Source organism: Pleurodeles waltl, chromosome 6, assembly GCF_031143425.1.
Source record: "Pleurodeles waltl isolate 20211129_DDA chromosome 6, aPleWal1.hap1.20221129, whole genome shotgun sequence".
Classification (NCBI taxonomy): Eukaryota; Metazoa; Chordata; class Amphibia; order Caudata; family Salamandridae; genus Pleurodeles; species Pleurodeles waltl.
In genome coordinates this window covers 753,574,619-753,600,587 of record NC_090445.1, presented here as the reverse complement: position 1 = coordinate 753,600,587, position 25,969 = coordinate 753,574,619, and the positions used below count along the sequence as shown (strand labels likewise).

The 25,969-nt window shown below is 43.7% G+C and overlaps 1 protein-coding gene across 1 annotated transcript in view; it reads right to left on the bottom strand.

Annotated features, from left to right (window-relative positions):
• LOC138301695 (putative nuclease HARBI1) overlaps positions 1-22,955 on the bottom strand; it is a 41,841-nt gene extending 18,886 nt beyond the window's left edge. Inside the window, exons 1-2 of the mRNA XM_069242211.1 lie at positions 22,902-22,955; positions 14,450-14,557 (exon numbers count right to left, since the gene is read on the bottom strand). Coding sequence (XP_069098312.1) covers positions 14,450-14,557; positions 22,902-22,955 — 162 coding nt within the window. The remainder of the gene's footprint in view (positions 1-14,449; positions 14,558-22,901) is intronic.
• Between the last annotated feature and the right edge of the window lie 3,014 nt (positions 22,956-25,969).

Below are 25,969 nucleotides of genomic sequence, written 5' to 3'. Positions count from 1 at the left end.
CAGCCCTCAGGGATCACCACGTCCCTGGGGCATTCTTTATATTCTGTGGGCGGGGGGCAGCAGCCTCCCACATCCCTGGGGAGCACCACTTCCCCGGGGCTATAATAAAAAAGTGATGGGAGTCCGTTTCAGATCTCCTTTAGCGCCGCAGATCACCATCTCCCAAGGGGATGTGATTGTTGGAAGGGGGCCATGCGGCCACCCATCATCAAGCCACAGATGGCCTTGGGGCCCACCACCCTCCAGGGCTCCTGCTATGTTCCTGGGTGCTGATTCCCAGGCTCACAAAAAAATACAAACATTTTTAAAAAGCTATAGCACAGTGTGAAGATTGCTGACCTTCACACTGAGCTCTCAGTGTGCAAGTCCAGTCGGACTCGCTTCCCTCTTTTTTTTTTAAAGTACAAATTAATTTCATTTTAAAAAAATGACATACATTTTTTTTTTTACTTGTACAGAAATATCTCATTCTAAGTATATCATACATCAAAGCCTAAAATCTCTCTATCTCTCTCCCTCTCGTTTCTTTCACTCTCTCTTTCTGTCTCTATTTCAATTAATTTCTCCCACTCACACACCCACTCAGACATTTATGCACCCACTCACAGACCCACTGACACCCTCATGCACCCAATAAAACACTGATGCACTCACTCTCACACCCATACAGACACTCTTACAGGCACTCTCACACCCAGATACACCCTTTCACACCTATTCTCACACCCAGAGATGCCGTAGCCAACTCCCGCCACGAACGGCCAAAGTGCTGGGCACAGCGTGAGGTTGGGTGGTTAGGTGGGTTGGCCGCAGTGTCTGGCTGCAGGCCAGGTCTTGCAGGCAACCTCCCCTTGCGCACGGGCGAAGTCCATGCACAGTGCAGGTTGGATGCTCACCAACGGCCGCTGCGAATGGCCAAAGACAGAGGTGGTTGGATTAACGTTTATTAATGAAAATTACCATACATTAAAAAAAACTCGAAATTCACTGAAAAAAACACTCACGCCCTCACCATGACTGCTAATTACCCCACAAATTACGATACTCATGACATATTTGATAACATCATTGATAATATGCAGTAAAATTTTTGATGAAAAAACTGCTTGGCGAGGGCGTGAGTTATAGTTACCTTAGGGCTAGAGTTATAGTTACTTGAGGTAACACTAACTGATGAATTTCTATGGTTTTGCACGTTTAAAATGTGAGCCTAACTATAACGTCCTTGTAACCTTTGTTTTTTTAAGTGTGTGTGTGTGTGTATGTGTATGTGTGTGTATTAGTATACATGGGAGATACAGCACTGTCGTTATATTTTCCCTAGCTCCTTTGCATCTTTCCATGGGGGAAAGATAGTACGTGTTTCAGAATGAAGCCCTAGGATAGAGTATTGCTATTCAGAATAATCAGTTAAAACTGGGCGAAGATACAAACGGTGTTAGGAGTCTGGGATTCAACCTGCTGATAAAGGAAGATTACAGCTCCCTGTCCATGGAGGATATGTGCCGGAGGAGTAGATGTTTCGGTCAGGGAGATGTTTGTGACCCACAAGAATGTTGGATGGTGCAGGTCGTACACTCACTTACAGAGAGGTTGCATCTTGTTGGAGTTTTTAGCAGGCGGGAATGGGCACAAGTGGCTCAGGAGATGGGAATGTGATGTAGTCCATGTGTACATTCTGAGAAGATATCAATGACTCCTTTATGGCTGTCACAAGCAGAAAATGTGAGGTGCCTCTGAAAGTGTGGAGCAAGTATACATAGTTAGTACCGCCTGGGCAGAACTTAGACTTGGAAGCTGAAAACAAAAAATAGTGGCAATTTTTCTCTATAAGGCTGAGACTATGCAGTGCAGAAGTATTTTGACTATACACACCTGCAGTGCCATGACGAATGCACCACATATTAAATAGCAGATACTGATCTATCCCCAGTGGGTCCTATGCCATAGAAATGTTTTCAGTGTAACCTTTACCAGTGTAACCTTTATACGACTATACAGTCAAATAAAGTTCTGCTGCAATACTTGATGAAAAATTACTACAAAGTGGTAAGAATATTGAAATACTCACAAAAAGTAGCTTTTAGTTGAGGTCTACTGCAGTTGTGCATTGGGTTTGTGGTTGACATCCACTTGGATCCTTCCAGCAAGGCACACCTCTGTCATGAATCAGTATGGAATGAGGAGTTTGCGAGCTACAGCTGAAAGCACATGGAGGTATTCCCCATTAAGACTGTGGTGGGCTAACCTTTAGAGGCTGGGGCACTGAGACACAAGAAACACCAAAGTTAAAGGGCAGGACTTCCACATCGAGACACTAGCTAAGCAAATGAATACTGCCTGGAAACGTTCAGTGTTGCACTGGCTCTTCACTTGCCACAGAATTTGTTCACTGTATCATCCTTCACCTTAGTAACTTTCCTCTTGTTTGGTTCTCTCTGTATTCCTGACTCGTATGTTTATCTGACTTTTGGTCTTCGACTTCTATTGGGCTCTGTTGCATTCCTATGTTCTCTTTGCCCTGTTTCCTTCCTCTTGCAGTTTCCTTGACTCGCTTACATGCTGTTTTATCAGCTTCCTCCAGTTTGGTTTAGGTACAACATTGCCCATCATATTTAAGCCAGTAAGTGATCATAGCATTCTAACATCTTAGCAAGTGTATTATGCTAAATGATGTTACTTAAGTCCTATATGCTCTCTCCTTGCATATAGAGACAGCCCCCTTACCAGAGAGTATTGAGAATTAGCATAGCTGTAATACCTAATGTGAGACGAGAGAGAGTGGTGCCACAGAAAACCTCAGCAATATATTTATTTCTCTTGCTACCTGCATCCCATTCCCATTTCCCTCTAATATTTAAATCTGACTTGAACTTTCTCAGGCAGTGCTCTATTCGGTAGAGTAGGCTATATTGTCATCAGAACGAACCTGACTGAAATCGCTGAGTAACCCAGACAGCATCTTAGAAGAATCTATCTAAAATATTACATATATTCTCCCATTTTAAGGCCAGACAGTGCCATCTCGATTGGGCTTGGCCCTCAACAAATTGCAGCACATCTCACCACCCCGTGTATGACTGAGCTGATGGAACAGACTGGATTGCCAATTAACCTACCAACTTCATCCGGCCTTGGACCTTAAGACTAAGTAATTGATGTTCGTCATGGCCCGTGGGCTCTCAGGCTTCTGAAGAGAGAGAGCCCAGAGACCGAGGAAGGAGCTAAGGCCTGAGTGTGGACACAGACAGACTATTGTTCCACAGTTTAAGTTTCTCAAGGATTGTTCCATTCATTAGTGCTTTAGAAAGGGATGTCAGGTAAGATGGAACGTCAAGAAAGAATAAAGACACCAATGATATTGATAACAGGAATCCTCTCGGTCATAGAGTTGTTCAGAAATCTCTCCTAGGGATGAGATCGCCCTTTTGTGAAAGAAATTAGGATATAGAGACTATCCTATAGATGGGTACCCGATCCTTGAACTTCACATAATAATTAGTAAATGTGAGCTCCGTTATTTAAGACCGATGGGGCCAAAAACATTCTAGCCCATTAATTTTTATCAACACGTAGCTTTGGTGTGTGCAATTGGGCTTGCTGAAAATAAGACTCTTCTGTGTCAGTCAATGGCTTTTCAAGACGGGTTTTGAAAATACAGAATCACTTATAATCAACTAATGAAAAAAATATGCATATAATTGGCAATTACGGATTAATGTTAGGCTACGTATGTTTCTGTAATTTTTTCCATAGGTCTGTAGCACGTGCGTACCACAGTAAAATCATACTGATAGTAAAAGTGAGCTCACCTTAAAGCATTTGGAATAATAAAAATAAGATTTAAAATATTTGCTTGATGCTATAGGGTTACTGGAATGATTTGTCTACAAGGCAATGTCTGTATAAATCCAGCTGTTTAAGTTGTTGGGAAGAAATTATATTTTCACAGGGCAAAGCATGCTATCTGTACAGAGTAGGAAGGTAGAAAACATACAACTAAGCAAGAATCAACTATAATTAAGCCATCATTCATAATGAGAACACAGTATATTTGCATGGGGCCAATCAAAGAAGGGACCACAAGCGATGTTCTCAGCAGAGAGTGAAGAAGCAGCAAATACTTGGTGCTTAGTGCGAGATTTATAGGAAAGGCACAATGCACACAAAGATTTACTGAGCCACCCTTCAATATCTGGAAAATTATTCATGGCTCACGAGGGACTGATCAGCTTAAACTCTGCAAGCACAAACATTTTTCCCTTTAGTGAGCACGTCGTACACCTGGACATTTATGAGTAACTCACATCAAGACGGAGGGTAAGACACTTACTCACAAAAATGCTTCGCAAATCATGCCTGGATATCCAGGTGTAATATACATCCAAGCCACGGGTAACACAAAATATTTATAGGAAAAGGCTTTGTAATTTACCAGATGAATTTTATCTGCCTGAGTGACAGAACTGCATTTTCTCTGGTGAGCATGGGAGCTGTGATTCCATTTTCGGTCAGCAAACACCGTGCCAGTAAAAATACCATATTTGAGAGAAGTAATGTTCTCCAGCATATTAAATGCCACAATAATAATGAATAAATGTGTGTGTTCACCAGCAAATTAATATTAAGAGAGAAGAATTTGACGTACCCAAATCTATTTGGATTAAGGGATAATTTATGTGACAGACTGCTTGAAGCTGTGTAGCAGGGGTATATCTGGATTCATAGTCTCAGTTGTGGTTAAGCTGAATGATGCTGCTGAACTGTGGTAGACTTTTGTAGTGCTTGTCACCTATTCCGTCTGCAGCAGCAGGTCTTCACTCCAGCACAGCAGAGGAGCTCTGGTAGTTTTGTCTGCTGTATTAGCTGTACATTGATACCATCTAGGTTGTCATAGCTTTTCCTTTTTTCAGCCTGTTGACACTTCCCTCCGTCGCCTGTCAAATGGTGGTCTAAAATTCTGAAATTCTTAGACATTGGTTAACTGTGAAAATCTCCCTAGGTGATAGCCATTTCATCGTCCTCAATAATCATGTTCTTATCAAAGTGTGTATCTTGTTTCTTCTTTTCTCTTCCTCATCTGTTTTGTGATTGATCATTTTATCTTATTCCTCTCTTATGGTATGTGCCTACTACAGACACACCCCTAAAAATATTTAATTAATAACTGCATGGGAAGGAGGGACCACTCACTCAGTGAAATTTAACATTTCACAAATATTTGGCAGAACTCATTAAAGTTTAAAGAAATAAAGACATTGCTGGCTTTTAATGATTACAGACATTTCTATAACATTCAATCATTGTAATTGTGCCTATTGTGCTTAAACTGCTTCTCAGGTTCATGTATGTTTACATTTTATTGACATTCAGGATACATTTACATTTAATAAATATTATTTTTCTGATGCATCATTATATTGATGAAATCAAAGAACGAATTCTTGCACTGTTACCGACCGTGGGGATCGTTCGTTTGGATATCTTGTTTCAATTTTTTTTTAAAACTCTACCAATTCATTTAAGGAGAAATGGACACCTACTAAGCTTCAGAAAGCAACTTAAAACCAATGTTTTTACTTAAACAGCCCACCTCCCCACTTGTCCTGTAAGCGCTGGGAAGCCTGATTTGGCATCTGTGTTCTGTATAAAATCCATTCATAATCAATAATATTAATAATTATCAAAACTACACGTAAGGGGCATTCATGATATTAAATTATCAATTATAGTGGGATAGAATTTATGTTATTGTCTCTGAAATCCCAATTAAATGAAAAACTACCTCCTACCTCCACAAAGTAATGAAGGCCATTGCCGAATGGATGAAGAGCAGCTGCCTCAAACTCTATTCTGACAAGAGGGAAGTCCTCATCTTCGGGCTCAACCCCGTCCGCATGGGAGGACTCCTAATAGCCTTCCACTCTTGAAACCTCTCCGACTACCACCGATGACACACACAACCTAGGATTCATCTTGGACCCCACACTATCCATAACCCAGCAAGTCAACGCCATCTCCTCCTCCTGCTTCAACACCCTCCGCATTATCCGAAAGATCTACAAATGGATACCCACCGAAACCAGAAGAACAGTTGCCCAAGCCCTTGTAAGCAGCAAGCTGGACTACGCCAATGCCCTCTACGCAGGAACCATGGCCAAACTCCAGAAGAGGCTGCAATGCATCCAGAACACCTCCACACGCCTCATCCTGGATATCCCCCACCACTGCCACATCACAGACCACCTGAAAAACCCGCCCTGGCTCCCAGTCAACAAGAGAATCACCTTCAAACTCCTCACCCACGCTCACAAAGCACTGCACAACTCTGGACCAGAATACCTCAACACACGACTCTCCTTCTACACCCCAACCCGGCATCTTTGCTCCACTGACCTCGCCCTCGCAACCCTCCCACGCATCTGCAGAACTATAACTGGCGGTAGATCATTCTCGTACCTCGCCGCAAAAATGTGGAATATTCTTCCCACCCACCTGCGCCAGACCAAATACCTCCTTACCTTCAAGAAACTTCTAAAGACCTGGCTGTTTGAGCAGTAGCAGTACCTCCCCGCACCTTATCCCTCTCACCTCCTCAGCACCTTGAGACCCTCATGGGTGAGTAGTGCGCTTTACAAATCCCTGATTGATTGATTGATTGATATGTTGGAGTGGGTGAACAAACTATTACATTTTCAATAACTCCACACCAACTTCCAATTTCAGAGAGACCACTGGCTCTGTGAGAGACCAGCAGGTCTGGCTGAGGATGAATGGCTAAGGGAACAGCACAAGGAGAATCCAGTGACCCCTGAGTGAGTCCCCCATTCCCAGAGCAGCAGGTGTGACAGAAACCCCACCTCTCCCCATCACCTTTTCATTAGCAACCATGAGGTTCAGCTTAAACCACGAGGGTTTCCAGATGAGCCAAAAATCCATAAGCAACAAAGGCACACAGAGAGCCCAGACCCTGGCAGCTCATCTGTTGCACTAACTTCCCACCAGCAGTACTGACAGACCACTGCCCATGGAGTCCCCCGTGCCGACAACTCATACACTGATTGCTCCCACATTGACAGCCCCCTTTGTTGATGGCTCCCCTCTGGCTGACAGACATTATTCTGAGGACCACCCCTTTTCAAAGACAGACATCTTCCCTCAGACGAAATGTGCTTGTGCACAGCCTGTTATTTTATATTATTTTATGGGGATTTGTGTAGCTCACTGTCACCCAGTGGGGTATCCTGGTGCTGAGTAGGTGTGAGACCAGCCTTGCCTAGTAAAACAGCCAGGTCTTCAGCTTCTTGCAGAACGCAAGGACTGAGGAGGCTCTGATATCTAATAGCATGTCATTCCATGCTTTGGCAGTGATGTTGAAGAAAGACCGACCACTCTGTCTGGTGTTGCATGGGCATGGAATGTATGCAAGACAGAATGTATGCAGCCAGGAGTCAGGCTGAGTGAAGGTGTCTGGATGGTTGGCAAAATAAGACGTGGTTATTGAGATATGCTGGTCCAGTGTTTTGTAGTGTTTTTAAAGTGTGAGTGAAGAGTTTGAACTGTGCTCATATGTGTATGGGGAGCCAGTGGAGCTCCCTAAAGTATGGTGTGATGTGCATGTAGAGTAGGAGGTTGGGGTCATTTTAGCTGACTGGTCTACAGTCTTCTGTAGGTGTTTATTGATTCTGGCATAGAGGGTGGTACTATAGTCCAGCTTGCTTATGTGACATTTTTTCAGGTGCTGATTTGATAATTTTCTTCAGTATCTTGCCTACATTGACTTGGGTTGCCGCATTGACTTTGTTGTTGTCGTCGATATTGATCCCGAGGTACTTGACATAGGTGTAGGGGGTGGTCCTTGCTAGCTAGCCACCAGGTGGTATCCTACTGTGAGGTGTCCTTCCAGAACATCACAACTCCCGTAAAGTTGGTGTTCAGTTTGAGAAAGTTGATCTGCATCCTATAAGTGTCTTCTGTCAGGCAGGCAGTAAACTTGTTCCAGGTATTTTGAGTCTTGTTCAAGAGAATAATTTGAGTGTTGTCTGCATAAGAAAGAATGTTGTGGGCACTAATGATGCTTTCTGGTGGGATCAGATATGCATTGAAGAGGGCTGAGCTAAGTGTAGCACTCCACAGATTGAGTAGGGGGCCAGGCTGATTCAATGATTGCTGCCCGTCAGGAAAGAGCAGATCCAGAAGAGTGAGTATGGGATGTGAAAACATGTTGAAGGCTGAGTAGAGGTCCAGGAGGGTGAGGGCTGCCATGTACCCTCTGTCCATGATCATACAGATGTTGTCAGTGGTGATGGTGATTAGTACTGTTACTGTGCTATTGTTGGGTTTGAATCCAGGTTGTGTTATGTGGAGGAAATGGTGGTTGTTGAGGTGATTAGTGAGGCATCTGTTAATGAGCTTCTTTAAGACTTGGGTTGGGTACATTAACAGGGAGATCAATGGAGGATGTGTAGATGGCTTTTTGAGCAGGGGCATGACTACGGTATGTTTTCATGTTTTCATGAAGGTGGCTGATGAAATGAAGGCATTCAGGATAGATATGAGCACTGCACTGGTAGTTTGAAGTCCTTTGGTGGAGGCGTGGTAAGGGCAAGGGTCCAATGGAGTCCCAGATTGAATGAACTACATGGTGGTGCTGGCTTAGTCTGTGGGGATGGCATGTCATGTGGTCATAATTGTTCTTTTGGACGAGTTGAGAGGATGTGTTGTGAGCTCTGCCGGGTCCGTTGAGGGTCGTAATTGTAGTATATGGAGGTTATCTTGCTGCAGAATAATTGAGAGAGTTTGTTGCAGAGGTCCTGTGAGGGGGTAATTGTGTTGGAGGTGTCTGCTGATGCAAACATTTTCACAATGGTGAAGATCTCCTCGTGTGTGTTGGTGCTGGTATTGAGTGGTGCTTTTGATGGCCTGGATATGTTGGGGGTACCGACTTAGAGCTGATTTTAAGTTGTTTCCATCTGAGTTGTCTTGGCTAATTCACCACATACACTCTGTGTTTCTGTTTGTGTTGTCTTGGCTCATTCTCAACCTACACTCAAGTTGTTTGCAGTGGCTATTCATCATCCTGAGTGCACCAACCAGCCTGTGGTCTGAATCTTGTTGCTTTGCTGTGCTTGAGGGGGCAGATGGTGATCCAGTTGTTGAATTTGTGGATGGCTTTGGGAAGGTTCCTGCTGTGTTTGGCCGGTGTGCATTGAGTGAGGTAGTCCAGTCTTTCTCTGGGATGTTGTTCAAGTTTCAGTGGGCTGGTCTGATAATGGTGGGATGGTGAACTTGATGAGTGTGGGTCTGTCCAGATGATCGGTGTGGGCCTGTTGACTGAGATATTGTCAAAGGATGTGTTCAACAGCATTTGTAGGTCCTTTCACTGGCTGGGTGAGGTCCAGGTTTCCATGATCATTGAGTAGTGCTTTTGAGATCGGGTTGGTGTGGCCTACCAAGTGGTAGTTCATGGGAGGAAGGCACTCAAGTCAAGAATGAGGCTGAGGGGTGCAACGAGGTCTGTGATGGTGTCGGTGAAGAAGGTGAGTGATCATAGTCTGTAAATGGGGGTGCCACTCAGCATGAAGCTGGCTGTGATGTGAAGTTTGAACAGTAGCTGTTCTGTGTTTTTGGGGATGAGTCCGTGGAGGTGATGCACATGATGGTGTCCTTGTAGGTGATGGTGATTACACTTCCAGGCTTGTGTTGTCTATCCTGTCTGGTGATCCTGTAGTTGGAGGGATGGCTGTGGTGATGTCAGGCCGAAAGCAGAGATCAGTCTGGTTTCTATGAGGAACAGTTGATCCAGTGTGTGGCCATGCAGCAGGTCCCAGATTTCTGTGGATTGCTTAGTGAGTGATTCAGTGTTAAGGTGCATGCATGAGATTGTGGACTGTTGTGCAGTCGCTGGCTGTTCAGTGTGAGCATGAGAGAGATGGGTGTTGAGTGCTACTGATGTTGGAGAGGTGAACGATAGGTGTCAGAAAGTGCATGTAAATTTGAAAGAGATGCAGGAAAATGCTTCCTCTGTGTTGTGTGGTTCAGATTGAGGGCACAAAAGGATCGCAACTGGGCAGTGGTGGGTAGACCAGGGTATCTGTTGATATATACATGGCACGGAGAGGTGCAGACAGGCTTACCTTTACTGTGCCATTGGTGCATCTGCACAGCGGCCACCAATAAGTAAGTCCTTAAATCAAGCATGAGAGCAGGGGACAATGTGCAAGGCTGAGAGGGGTGCATTGAATGGATGAGAGGGAATAGTGCAGAAAAAGGTAAGGAAAGCACACAGAGACAAGGAGAAAAAAGAGTGAGGAACGGCGTCAAAAGAGAGAAGAGAAAAAAGAAGCAATAAATGCCAAAGTGGCAACTAAAACGAAATCAAGAAATTGAAATATGAGCTGAGAAAGATAAAAGTGGCAGAAAGAAAGCACTGAGAGTAGATAGAGCTGAACAAGAGTGAAAGTGGAAGTCAGACAATAAGCAAGAGTGGCAATAGAAAAAAGCAATCCGAAAACACTGTCAAAACAGTGGAAAAAAGAAGACAAGAACAGGCAAAGGAAAAGTGAAATGGCAAAAAGCAAGAACAAACATTTAGGAGATGAGGAGCAAGAGAGAGGAAGAGAGAGCTAGAGAGTGGGAGAGAAAGAGAGAGTGTGCGCCAAGGACAGGCAGAAGGAAGGAGACAGGATCCTCTATTGCACTGGAGCATGGTCCAAAAGGGGCCTAGCTTGGTCAAAGGACCAGATACACCTAACTTCTGGGTTATAGGCAGTACCTGCATATTCTCTCTTGTGTAAGCAAAACTTTTGCACAGTTAGTCCAACTAGTGCAATCAGTTGGCTCCTGGGCTAAAAGCCACCCTCTGTTCTAATATTCCTCTCATTCCCTAGATTAACAGCTCCTGTCCTTCCCAGAATGGGAAGATGGGTGAAGGGTGAACAGGTTTATGCAGGGATGAGTCTGAGTGAGTGGGTGGGTGGGTGGATAGACAGGTAGGGAGATGAATGCAAAGGTGTGGATGGATCGCTAGCACATCCTTACATCAGTGCGCTCATTCACCTTTTTTACCCATTAATCCATCTACTCTTTCACATCCATCCATCCATTCTTTTACTTATATATTCAAGTATGCACTCTTTCTGTCACGACCTGAATGCTTCTTACCACTGTAATCTGCCAGTCTGTGGGCACCACCTGGTTTCTTGCTTGTTCTGGATTGACCAAGGTAGGGGCGACCCTCTCCAGTAGCCACGGTGCTGCTGAAAATATAACACCAAGCAGGCCGTAACCTCCAGAAGGAGTCCCAGAGGTAAAAACCCAAACTTGGGAAAAACCTCAGATCAAGGAACTCCTGAAAAAGATGTTAAAGAAAAAAGGGAAGCACAAAAGGTCTGGAACAAAAACTGCAGGCAGAGAAAAACAGGGGAAGTCCAAAATCACAAGATACAGGAGCAAGGAGCACAACCAGGAAGGAAGTGTTTGCAACGCAAGGAACAGAAGACCAACTGTGCTTATATATTTACAAACAGGAAGTGACATGCAGGAAGTATTGAAGACACCATATGGATTGGAAAAAGCCACACTAATGTGAATGGGAAAATAGTCATAGCATAAAACGTAGTGAGCAAAGCTTGCACGCAAGGAAACACAGACTCCTGGGAAGGAGAAGATATGGCCAAAGAAATAAAAAGAAAAGGAAGAAAAAAGAAGAAAAGAAGAAAAACAGCAAAAAAACAGGTAATCAAAACTATGAGCGCAAAAGGCGGGCATAGCGTGAAACAGAGCCCAATGGGAAAGTTTCAGATTGAGCCACAGCCCAAAAAACAGGATACGGCCCGCAAAGTGGTCGCGGCAGAAATGACTGCACGAGACGTGGACTGCCGATCTGACCGCGGCCCGCAAGTAGGGCGCTTCCGGTCTCCACGGTGTCACACATTCATCTAACTTGTAACTCATTTTCACAAGTACCCCACCCAACCACCCATTCTCCCATGTAGTCATCCATCATGCATTAACCCACTCATCCATTCGTCCATACTGTGTTTTTAGTTATATATTCATGCATTTACTCATTGATCCAACTCGTAACTTATTTTCACATTTATCCCACCCAACCAACCACACCCACCCATCACCACACAGACTTAATGACCAATGCAGAAGCATTTTCACTTATATCAAAAAGGAAGACTTTAGCTTTGTCAATGCTTGTTTTTAATGCTCATGGAGTGCACTAACTCCATGTTCCCACACTGTGGTAGGGAATACTGTAAGAAATTACCTAGAGAAACTATACTTTTTCGGCTTCCTTTCCCAAACATATTCAGAATACTAATTCCTGACTGCTCTATGTCTCTACTAGGCAGAAGGTGTATAATCTGGCACTAGAGTGATACACCAGGTGAAATATACTTTATGAGATATATACAAAAGATATCATATCGCTATTAATATTTGTTCAAGCTCCAAAAACCTCAAAACACACCAAGAATAAAGGCACCCTCTGGTGATCCCCGGGGAAAGTATCAATGTCCGGAACCTAGGAATCCGGTTGGCACCCACTGCACAGTCTTACCTAGATCTTAATATAGCATGGTTGTACAGGGACTCCAAGCTTCTGTAAAGTTCTGGCATGAATTGCCACTGTCACTCCTGGGGAGGATTGCTGTGGCTAAAATTATACTGCTCCCTCATTGCCTCTATACACTTCAGGGATCGTTTTATATTATCCCCAGAGAGTACTTTAAGAATTAATAGTATTATCATAGATCTATTTTGGGTGGATAAACGCAAACGCGTTAGACTTCCCATACTGCAACAGATGTGGGATGTGGGGAGGACTGGAGGTTGCTAATGTGGAGCTATATTATGTGGCCGCACATCTACAACATGCCATCCGATGGCTTGATCCAGAGGATTCCTGGTGAAAAACCCTGTTGAGAGGTATGTACCGGAGAGTGAAATTCCAATCCTCTTGATGCGAGGCTACAGGACTCTCTGGGGACTCCCTATAAGACAGGTGGCAAGTGTATGTGAGAGTGCTGTCAAGAGGGTTATCCGTTGGGCTCCTTTCGCCTCTGACATGCCACTTTGGGCCCAACAGCCATTCCGTAAAATAGTGGAATCCATGCCAGTCCAATGATGAAAGGATGGAGGCTGCACAATGGCAGAGACATTTGATATTTTCCATTTAGCGCTGAGGCAATTCCTGCAGTACTGTAAAATATCCTCAATGGCAAGGGAGCTCTAGCCCACGTTCCCCGAGGCTCCTTCTTTCTTAGCCATGTTGTCTACCCTTCTGATGATGGTGAGGGGAAGACGTCTTATCTCTCATGTGTACCGAGCATTGCCCAAGTACTTAACAGGGACACAATTACTGGTTCAGGCTCGATGGGAAGAGTTGATGCTGGAACCTATATCTGAGCGAGACTGGGAACGCATTCACATGGGGGTACGTTTGATTAGCTCTAATGCCTGTTTCAAACTTACACAATATAATTTTCTGCCCCAAACCTATCTCTCCCTCAGGACGCTTCATGCCATACACTCCACACATCCTAATAAGTGTCTTCGTTGTTATACACCCCGTGCTGAATTTGTCCATATGGCGTGGGACTGCACGGCTCTATCATCAAAATTGCAGACAGATTTTAGAGAACATTAGCAGGGCTTCCGGATGGAAGCTGCAATGAACACTGTGGCAAACTATATTAGGACTCATCACCGCCCCCGCTAGCAAAAAAAACTCAGTAGGAAGTTTATTCTTCTAAGTCTCACACTGGCGAAACGTTAAATAGATATACATTGGCTGTCGCTGGAAAACCCTAGGCAGAAGGCCTGGTTGCGAGATGTCAATGAATGGGCCGTCGCGGAACTAATCAATATGAAACACATCTGCATGGATGACAGGTTGGGAGAGGACCTGCAGGCATGGGCAGCTATGCTTAATGACCTCAATCATCCTCCCGGGGAAAACATAATGGGTTCAGCCCTAGACGAGCTACACCAGGATGCCGACATTTCCACAACATAATCTGCCCACACACATAGATGACATACTGCCTTCTTTACAATTTGCGTCCTCTTCTGGTCATGCCAGAATCCACGAATGCAAGAGTTGGGGGAGAAAGGAGGGATGGGAGGTTTTATTTGTTTGCATCATTTTCTACATTACGGCAAATGTGGAAACTGATGCGAGAATGTATGACTCATCACTTTACAACAATATGGAGAAACTATGCACCTCTGTATGTTGGCTTTTTCATAAAATCAATAAAGATCATATTAGAAAAAAAGAATAGAGGCACACTTTCTGCCTAAACACATGACGATTCTGCCTAAACACACAACTTCGGTGCCCCACACCCTTTCCTTAGCAACCAGTTGTATACTTGCTTAATTAAACCATTAAAAAATTGTCAGATGTAATGCATGATTGATCTTTCCTCACCTTTTGTTTCCTCCGCACAACATTTAATGAATCAGATTGTACCTCTTTACCCTTTCTATAATAATCCTGATTGTTTTTGTTATGCTCTAAATTCTCAATAAAAATAGACTGAAATTAAGAAATAACAGAGGCAGACTGATAGAACAATAACAAATGACCTTATGAAGGGAGAGTGTAGCCCTACAAAATAAATATAAAATCTTGAAATGCACCCCTGCTCATAATAATGTGAGGAGGAGCCCCACCAGATTTGCATTGGCCTTCGGCGTAATGGGGTCCTCCGAAGGGTTGGGGAGCCCCCTGAGCCGCAGGGTCTGCAGGGGTGTGAAATACGTCACTGGCATCCCCACTGATTAAACTGCTGAGCTCAATCTGAGGTAAATCGTTATGTTTGTGTTCAAAATCAGCGAACGATATTGTTACCTGGTGGTAAAATGTGTTTTCCCCAAAAATAAAACATAACAAAAATATTATACTAAAGTCAGAAAGGTAGTTCGCCAGCTTGGAATATTCCTGCCTATTTTTCGACACTATCCTTCATAGTTGGCAACCGTCTACGCACTTGGCATCAAACGCTACTTGCTATTTCCTGAGATGTGAGCTTGTCTGGGCAGAAATCATGAATGCTTTACTGCCGTGTAGTGTGCACTTTGGTCACTATCCAACCCAATGAGAGACAGAAGGTTTTAGACAAGAAATACGTCCTCTTTTGATAAAAGGGGGAACAGAAAAGCATCCTTCAATCGTTAGAGGCCGCCTCCACGGTTCTGAAAATATGCTAGGCCCTGGCTCCCTCACCAAGTCCTTAAGCAACCTAGGATGACCGAAGCCTATCAGCATTTGAAGATGAGTCATGCTCATCCCTGTTTACATTTCTCTTCCCGGCTGTGATTATTCAGGGGACATTCGAGAGTTCAACTCTTCTACTATGAGCAGTGTTCTGCATTGTTATCAGTATTCAAAATAACTCACCTTACTGGTACGTCATCAAGTTACCCCCCGGGAGCAATGAGGGCGAGTGGTGGAGAGATATGGCGTAGTCATACAGGGATGTTGCTTCTGCACCTTGGCAGTTTTGTAATGTTGTTGTAAACATACTTCAGTACCATAGGATCAGAAGTAACTGCATTCCGCGAGGTTGAGTTGTGACTAAGGGATTTAAGAATGCATGCAATGCTGATTACCCACGGCTGGGAAGCAAAGGGGCATATATGTTTGCAGAATTGAGGTTCAAATGCCAGGGACGTTCTGTGACTTGCAATATCGGTCAACGTAGGTTTCAGTGTAGTCTCTTCTCTCTCTCACTACCTTGTGGCAAGTATGATCAAATCCTCAGTGTAGTGTCAAAGGGACCACATGCCTCTACTCTCCGCTGTAGGAATTATGCATCTGCCTGCCCCTCGGTCTGTCTTCCTGTCACATAAGAGCAGCAATTTCTAACGCCCTCTATCAACAGACTGCCACCCTCCATTCTTGAAGACCTTATTTGTGGTAGAGTGCTCGTACCCATTGTTTGCACTGTGATGCGAGCCACATCAGCTTCTGTACAGCAAAGCATTCCTTTCTTGACAATGGCTCAGTCCTGAACTTTTCACCTACTAATCATTGCTTTCAGTTGTCTTCGTTTAGTTAGCTCAATGGAAACAAATCAAGACTACAACACCCATAATGCATTATGCTATCACACACATTACAGAACTGTAAACAGTGTCCCTAATGACCTGGAGAGAAGTTAGTCATCCTTCACTGAAGTCATGGGGCACAATGCCACAAAAAAGTGGTACAACATGAAGGGGACATCACTAGGGAGCATGTAGCAGAGTAGGAGACTGCTATCTGCTCCCGTGATGAATCGCATATCTTTCTAGGGGTTTCCTGTTGCTTTTGGTCGGTGCAATTATGAATGTCCTATCATGCTCTGTACCTCATCTTTCCCCATGCCCACCCTCCATCTCCAAAAACACTTTTTCATCCTAAATCCCTCATTCTGTCTTCAACTGTTGGTAATTATGGCATTATCTTCAACTGCTCTCTTTTTCCAAACAAGTTTCCTCAGCAGCCTGGTGCCAATAGCAACACTGTAACATGGCATAAAATGGACCCATATTTTACATCTTAAACTGCTATAATTTTATTTCCGCTCAAATTCGACTTCACCTTTCTCCACTTGTGTCGTGTAGTGCTCGAGCAGGAAAAGAATGTAAATGGGCTTCTGGAATTAACTGTCAGTTGCCACTCTGTGTCTACCCTGTTCATACGGGTATCTTGAGAGTAAAGGATTGATTTAAAACAATATTCACTCGGCGTATTCACTCACTTCAATTGATTGGCAATGAATGGAGAACCGTGCCGTTACAGGGTGGTGTGTAGGCATTCTCGGGACTTCAGCGCTTTCGAGGATTCCGTTTGTGTTCACGGAGGAGCGGCATTCGAAGGAGGACATTCTGACATCTCTAGATTGTAGCGGAGCTTTAGTGAACCACCTGGGAGCGGTTTCCGTAGGAGGGCAAGTTTATTTTGCTTTCTTACTAAATTCAGGAATCGCGGGCTGTAGACATGCACGGGATGCGCAAGTTCTCGTGCATGCACTGATGACACTGTACTGTTGACAAGGACACCAGCGACTACGTTTTTTACACACAACGTGCTGTTGCCGTGGAAACAGGGACAGCGGTTCTGTTGCTACATCAACTCGTTAACTAGGAAATGCGTCGGCTTGCAAACGCTCATGTTTATCTGATTTCTAAAAAGAAGCGCGTCACTCACACCAGTAAACTTTTAGCAATAACTAAACGGTGATTTCCACACCAGTTAAATCCACAATTTCAGCAGACAATATAGTTTTTGACTTCTTCTTAACTTCAGCAAGTGTCTAACGTTCCACATTTAAAATAATCACAATGCAGCAATCAGTTATGCCTCCAGTCCCATTTTTAGCATCCCCACGTTTACCTGCTATCAAGCGGGAACAATGGAATGAGGGTTTTGAAGCATATTTAGAGGCGATTGAAGGGGAAGTATTTACTCAAAAGAAGAAATGTACATTGTTAAAACATTAATTCGGAACGGAGGGTAGAAAAGTGCTAAAACATTTGCCACAAGTTCTGGTTGCAAGTGAGGGGGATTAAATAGATGAATACGAGTCAGCTATGAAAGCACTGGATGTGTGTTTTAAGAAAAAAAAATGTCATTATGGAATGACATAAGTTTTACTGGAGACAACAAATGCCAAATGAATCAATAGAAAACTTTGTGAGTGACTTGAGGGTATTAGCTTCAACATGTGATTTTAAAATGTTTGAAAATGAAGTATTTTGCGACCAAGTGGTTGAAAAGTCAAATAACACAAAGATTCAGGAAAAACTATTGACAGTAGATAATCTCACGTTGGAAAAAGCAATAGAAATCGCCAGCACCATTGAATCAACAACTACATTTATGGAGCAGATGAGTATGAAAGCTGAGGTACAAAGTGTGCAATTGCAATATAATAGCAAACAAGTTGTTAAGAAGACAGCAACATCTAGTGAAAAGAGAAGAAAATCTATGGAGTTTTATTGCTGTGGTAGCAAAAGACACTTAGGAAATTCTCAATTGTGTCCGGCATTAGATAAATGACACAACAAATGAAAGAAAAAAGGCTACTTTATCAAAGTATGCAAAGGCATTTGGGTTAAAGACCTAAAAAATGTCAAATCAGTAAATGTAGTAGAAGGAGGTACAAGCAAGTGTCTAAGTGACTCAGATGAAGACAGTATGGTGTTTGTAGTACAAGAAAAAAAAGAAATGGGCTGCACTAAAGAAAAAGAAAATGTTTCTATGGTGATGGAAATTCCCGTTAAGAAACCCTTTTGTTCCATCACGATTAATGAGATCAAGTGTGACATAATGGCAGACTCTGGTTCTCTGTTCACATTAATCAATGCAAATGAATGGAACAAGAAACAAAATGGCGAATTAAGGGAATCTAAGGTGAAGCCAATAGCATATGGGGCAAATCCATTGAAGTCGTAGATGAACCTGGATTTTAAAGGCAATCAAATGGTTTCGACAGTCTATGTGGCACTCAATGGAGGAAAGTTATTGGGGTGGTTGGATCAAAGTTGGAGATCGTTTTAGACCCTAACAGCCCAGAACAAATGTTACTACGTAAGGATATAGTAAGTTCAGTGTCATTCAATGACAGCGCATGGACAGAGGAAGTTCCGGAAGTGTTTACTGGCACTTTAGGTAAAAAAAAGGGATTCAGTCATAGTATACAATTGAAAGCGGGAGTGGAACCCATTGTTCACAAACCTAGACATGTTCCTATTGCAAATAGAGAAGAATTGGCAAACGAATTACACAGGTTGTGTGATCAAAACATCATAGAACCCATAGAGGGTTCGGAGTGGTTATCTCCAGTGGTTTTGGCTAGGAAATCCAACGGAAAGTTAAAAGTTAAGAATGTGTATTGATCTGAGAAATCTCAATGAGAGGATTTGAGTGGATAGGCATCCTTTACCTAACATTACAGAAATGTTATCCACTTTGAAAGGAGCAAAAGTGTTTACAACCCTTGACTTCTGTTCAGCTTATCATCAAGTTGTGTTACATAGAGATTCACACCATTTAACATCCTTCATCACACCTAATGGGGCATACAGATTCAAACGTATGCTGTTTGGTTTGGCGTCAGCCTCATCGGTCGGTGTTTCAAAGGGTGATGGAAGTGATGTTTAAAGGTATTGGAAAAGTAAGGTGTTTCCAGGATGATATTCTAGTATGGGGAATAGATCTAAAAGAACATGAAGAAACCTTAACAGAGGTGCTGATGTTTTTGAAGGAAAAGGGGTAACATTGGAAGCGAGTAAATGTCATTTTGGTGTGAAAAGTGTGGAATATTTGGGACACAAGTTATCATATAAGGGAGAAGAACCAAAAGAGAGTCTAGGTAAGGCCATAAAAGAGTTTCCTGCACCCCAAAATAAAGATCAATTGAAGTCTTTATTTGGAATGTTGGAATTCTATGCACGTTTCATTCCAAAATGTGCTGAACGTACAAAAAAGATGCAAATGTTGTTGAAGAATAATATCAAGTTTGAATGGACAAAGGTGAGTGATAACAAATTAAATATGATAAAACATGATGTTGCGGAGGCTATTCCTTTGAAACTATTTGATACAAGGGATCAAAGCATTGTGGTGACCAATGCGAGTCAATTTGGTTTCGGAGCTGTATTAATGCAAGCCAGGAATGGTAGAGATGAAGTGGTGGCATTCTCTTCTCGGGCTTTGAGAGGAGCTGACTCCATGTATTCAGTCATTGAGCAGGAAGCTTTAGCGTGTTGGTGGAGAGTGAATTAGTTCAGGAAATATTTATGTGGTTCTGAATTTGTTTTGTGAATGGATCACAAACCTTTAGTCAATTTATTGTCAACCAAAGGAGCTTCTAAAGCTACTCCAAAGATTACCATGTGGCATTATAAATTGCAAGAATTTAAATTTAAGATAGAATATATTCCGGGAGCTAGAAACATTTTTGCAGACTGTTTGTCTCGTCTCCCAATGAAGTCAGATACTGAGGAAGTGGATGATGATTTCTCTGTTGTAGCTTGTACTATGATAGATGAGGAGTGTGTACTGGAAGAAGAACGGAAAGAGGCAGTGATAAAAGACAAGGTTCAGCAAGAATTGAGTGGAAGGCTGAATTGTGGATGGCCAAAGACTAAGGTGTATGATGAGGTGAAGGTCTACAAGGAAATTTTTCAGGAATTAAGCCTCGTTGGGGGTGCTTTGAGACGTGCACATTTACTAGTTGTACCACAAGCTATGCGTTTTAAAGTGATGAGTTTAGCTCATGGAGGTCATATAGGAATGAATGCTATGAAAAGAAGGATTAGGGAGACTTTTTGGTGCCCGGGCATGGAAAGAGACATTGAACATAGAGTCAGAGGGTCTGTGTTTTGTGCACTGAGTGACAAGTCCCAAGTAATGGTGCCCAGTCATGTTGAGGCAGTATCCGTACCAGATAAACCGTGGCATAAATTAGGCATGGCCATTATTGGTCCAATGAATATGCTTAACAATAGTCTTAGGTTTGTCATTGTGTTAATGGATTATTATTCTCTCTGGCCAGAGGTAAAATTTGTTAAAACGGCTGACACGAAGAAAGTAATAATATTTATGCACGATTTGTTCATGAGGGAAGGTGTTCCATCTCAAATAGTCACTGGCAATTGGGTGCAATTCATGTCTAGGGAATTTAGAGAGTTCATGAGTAAATGGGGTGTGAAGCATGTTACCACTTCTCTATATCATCCTAGGAGCAGTGGCTTGGTGGAGAGGTACGACCGTGTGATAAAAGATAATGTGCAACTATCACTGGTAAATGGGTTGGAATGGAAAAAGGATTTAGGAGAATTGATTTGGGCATTACGCACCACTACTAGTGTTGTTACGGGAGTGTCTCCTTTTCAGTTACTCAAGGGGAGGGAGGCGGCAAACAAATAAGTTCGTCCTTGGATGAATGACTTAGAAATGTCAAAGGAGAAGAAAATAAATGTGATGAAAAAACGAGAAGATGCTCAAAGTAGGTATGTGGCAGCGAAGGAAGGAAGATACATGAAAGTAAGGGAATATGATTGGGTGCATGCCAGATTACCAGGAATAATAGTCAAAATACGTTTTAAATTTTCTCGTCCCAAAAAAGTGGTATGTGTAAAAAGATGTGTAGTCAAATTGGATGATGGTAAGTGGTGGAATAAAGAAAGATTAGCTATACAAAATAGATTGAATGCAACTCTAGATAAGGACAATACCAATGAATCCGAATCCGCTCTAGATAGAAACAAGACAAATGAATCAGAACCCAGTAAAGACTTGTGTTGCAGGAAGTCTTCAAGAAAAAAAAACAGCATGGTTACAAGAATATACAGAGTATGCTTAAACTATATTTAATAGACACTTTGTACAAAGTTCTCGTTGTATTAATACCAAAAAAATTATGTTAATTCTTTATGTTTGGTATATAGTGAGAAATGTTAAGTCAAATGAATTCTGTATCATTGTTGAAAAAGGGAAGATGTGTTGTGTAGTGCTCGAGCAGGAAAAGAATGTGAAGTTGGAATGTAGAAGGTTGGGGGTAGGAATGCGGGGCTTTTGGAATTAATTGGCAGTTGCCACTCTGTGTCCACCCTGTTCATACGTGTATCTTGGGAGTAAAGGATTGATTTAAAACAATATTCACTTGGCGTATTCACTCACTTCAACTTGTTAATCTCCTCTGCTATCTATCTCTTCTTCTGCCTTTCTCTCACTGTCTCTGTCAGTACCATTGCCCATCTTCATTGGCTTCCATTCACTCTTAACTCATTTCTAGGTCTGGCTTGACAGTGCAGCTGTCGCTATAGAAAGAGGCTTTGACCCCGCTCGTGTGTTGGTAGCAGTACATTTTGATTAGACAGAAGTTATGTGCTTTCACAGAAAAAAATGCTACCCTCCACACAGCTGTGAATATTTTGTTTATTTATAAAGCTAACAGCGCTAGCAGCAGTATCACTGACTGAACCTGAACGATATATATATATATATATATATATATATATATATATATATATATATATATGAAACTTCGAAATATAACCAGTATGTTGCTTCGAAAACAGTTTACTTAGCTTAAGGCTCACGCGTATCGACCTTCCAGTCTTCCTCAGAGCCAATCATAATACAAAAACAAGCTTCATACCCTTTAAAAATACATAAACAAAACACTACTCAGGAGGTTTCCTGGTCATAAATACAAATAAAGTACAAAGCCTCACATAATCATCATCTTGCTTCCATTATAAAAATGCTGCCATGCTGTCAAGCCCCCATAACCACCTAGCCCTGTGCCGCACACGGCCGAAGGCTGACCAGGCCCTGCGGCCAACCGCTATAACCACCCAACCCACATTGCCCACAGCTTTCTGGCAGACCTTGCGGCCAACTCCCTGTAACCACACAAAGAGTTTTTCTAAACTTTAATAAATTATATAGTTGGAATAATATATTTTAGGACAAATTGAAAAGAAAAATGTAATTGTCAAATAAAAAGAGTGAGATCACCTTTCAGTATGTACCTCAAATATTTGAAGTTGAAAAAAAATTAAAACAGGGAAATCACAAGCGACATACTTAGGGCCTCATTATTACTTTGGGGGTCTCAGGACCGCAATGTTGGTGGTGGCGGTCGTACCGCTAACAAGCTGGTGGACAAGACTGCCGAATTATGACCATGGGGGTATTCTCAACAGAATACAGCCAAAGCACTGCCACTGCAGTAAGCCCACAACGGAAGGCACTTGCAGGCCAGCGGATACCCTGTTCTCACCTGTGAGATTACCAGGCAGCACACCACCAGCGTTTTCACCACGGTCGCACCACCACAGAAACCCAGGCGGAAACAAACTGCATAAAAGGAGACCCTCACCTTCAGGAAGCCATACTTGTCCTGAGCCTCCATAAAGCCAGAACTACACGTCATCCCGCTACTCTTCCTTGCACAAAGACAACAAAATCTTTGCAGACGAGGACAACAGCAACCGTAAGAACCCACACTTACCTGTAATTATTGTATATTGTCAATGTGTGTACACTCACACAATATACCATTGGGAAGGGGGTGCGAGGGCGACAACCATAAGCCACTACACACTCACATGCACACTCACATACATCTAACACACACACACATCAAAAACACATACGTATGCACAGAAACACAGCACTGATCCAGTTACACACAATAACACAGAATACCACAACACATCACAACAACACCACAACCATACCATAGTCAATATGTTGGCAAGCACTAACTATAGACTCTATCCAGGGACACATCACACATACAACACAGCCTGCAACTAACACACTCAACCACACAACCATACAAATTACCAATCGACAAACACATCACACACAGTGCATTGTAACTATCATACCATACATTAAACATGCACATGCACGCTGTCAAAACACACCAATCCACACAACACAGCAACAAACACGTCAACACAAACACCACTCAATAGCATGACAACAAAATGTGTCCAACAGACACATGTCCATCACACCACAAGCACACTATCACTGTGGGACAAAATCACAGCACACAACCTCACATACTCGCAAAACAATACAGGTAGCACAAGTACCACACACAAACACTGACACACAACCAATGTCAGCCAGGAACAACGTCATACTAGGAAAAGAAATGCATGACAAAGACATAACCACTAAACCAACAACAGGTTGGTTTCAAATATATTAACATTTCAGAAATTTGAAAATCAAAGGCCATAGGCCATTTCTGTATTAACAGTCTTGAATGCACACAGTGCACATATGTGTGCCCCAAACCTGACTCCTGACTTACATGTAACCTCCACAGGGGAATTATTGGGGCAGGCAGGCACCTCAGGGATTATTGGGGGGTGGCAGAGAGGGGGATTTGGGCTTAGGTTTGGGAGGGGGCCTTTGGGATGCGGCTTGGGAGGAGGGGTTTAGGTTTAGGCCTAGGGGAGGATTGTATTTTTTTGGGAGGGGTAGACTTCCTGGCAGGGGGAGGGGCATGGGTACTTGGAGGGGGGCAGGGGAGGCCTTGGAGGTGGAATGGATGGGCATGGGGAGGGAAGCAAAACATTTAGGGGTCTTGTGGGGGTAGAGGAGTAGGGAAAAGGGAAAACTCAGAAAGGCTTTTTTTGACACATGGGGACGGTCATAGCAAAAGGTTTTGGGTGTGGAGGGAGTGGTTGTAAAAGGTGTTAGTGTGGATGTCCTGGGTGCATGTTTGTGCGAGGTATGCTTGGGGGTGCTTGATGTCTGTTGGGTGGGTGAGTGAGGGTGTTTATGTGCCTTGGGATGAGGTGGGTGGAGGTGCTGGGAGATGGTGTGGTGAGTGGGCGACTCTCTGTTGGGGTGGTGACTGCAGGTATGGTGGATGTGCTGCCTGTAGGAGTGTCAGTGGTTGTGGTGTCTAAAGGTGTGGTGACTGGGGTGGATATCTGAGGGCCTGCTGTGGTGCTGTCTATGGGTAGGATGGTGTAGTGGCTGGACCTGTGAATGTTGGTGTGATGTCTGCAGGTGTGCTCTCTGTGATGCTAGTGGTGGTGGGGGCATCAGGGCAGGTTGTGACTGTTGCTGTGTGTGCATCGGAATATGGCTTGTGAGCATGCCGGTGGTGTGTCTTGTGGTTCTTATGACTGTCTTAGCTACCCTTTGATGTTGAGGTGGATGCATGTCGGTCTGTTTGTATGCTTTGGCTGGGTCTGGAAAGAGGGGATTGGGAAGAGGAAGGTGGATGGAGGACAGTAGACAAAGGGTGACTGGCTGCCGTCAGTGTGGAGGCCAGAGCCTGAAAGGATCTCTGTAGCCTGTGCACCATAAATGCCCTCCAGGAGCACATTACTTTGTTGGATTTGAGTTGCCTGGATGGCAGTCACGGTGTTCGACTGATCCAGAGAGATCGACCTCAGGAGGTCAATATCCTCCTCACTGAGGGCATCAGGGCTAACAGGGGCTGGGCCAGATATCCCTATGACAAAGAAGACACCCACCCTCTCAGGTGAGTGGGCACGGTCAACTGAGTGGGGAGCTACAGGGAGGATGGCGGTGGAAATGGGGGTGGCAGACAAAGATGGTGCTCCCATTTGGGAGGGAGTGTCCGCTGGAGGATTCTGAAGATGATGATTTGGATCCTGTCTCCCCCATGGCACTCCCATCACCCTCCAGGCCACTGAGTCCCTCAGAGTCGGTGGTATAATGACATGAGGTCCCGTGGCAGGGGCGTCTCCTCCTTTATGGTGGAGGAGCGTCACCTACCCACCAGCAGTGGCAGCTGTAAAACCTTTACCAGAAAACGATAATAAACTGAGTTTATTATTGTTTTCTTGTAAGGGGGCCAGGCCACGGGGGTGATGAGCTGTGCAGCACTCCCCCTCACTGCACATGTATGTTTGGCCGGCCATCTTGGGCCGGCCAAACACACAGGCGCAGTAGGCTCTCTCCAGCCCAGCAACACAGTTGCCAGGCTGGAGAGAGTATACACAGGCTCCCAGTCTACCTGGAAGCACCCTGGCTGGGTGCTCCCATCCAATCCTGACCCTGCTCTGAGCAGCATAAGGATTGATGCAGGGAAGGCTGGGAGCCTGTGACTGCAGCAGAGGAGCGGATGGAGTGGTGCAGCGGCGGCGATCGAGGTAAGTGTGTTTTTTAAATTATTAATTAAATGCTTATTCCCCAGTGCGTGCGCCGCCCCGCCCCACCCACGCTCCACGAGCCGCGACTGTCCTGTGGCCAGCAGCTTCCCCACTTGGCTGTGCCCCATCTCCTTCGCCTGCTGATGCTGATGCTGAAAAACAGAAAGAGCAGTAGGGGCATCATATTATTTACAAACACTAACATCACACTGTACACATCAATCACATTAAAACCACTTGTACTACACCCCCAGGTAGAACCAGGTTAGTGCCAACATCATGTCACAACTTGATA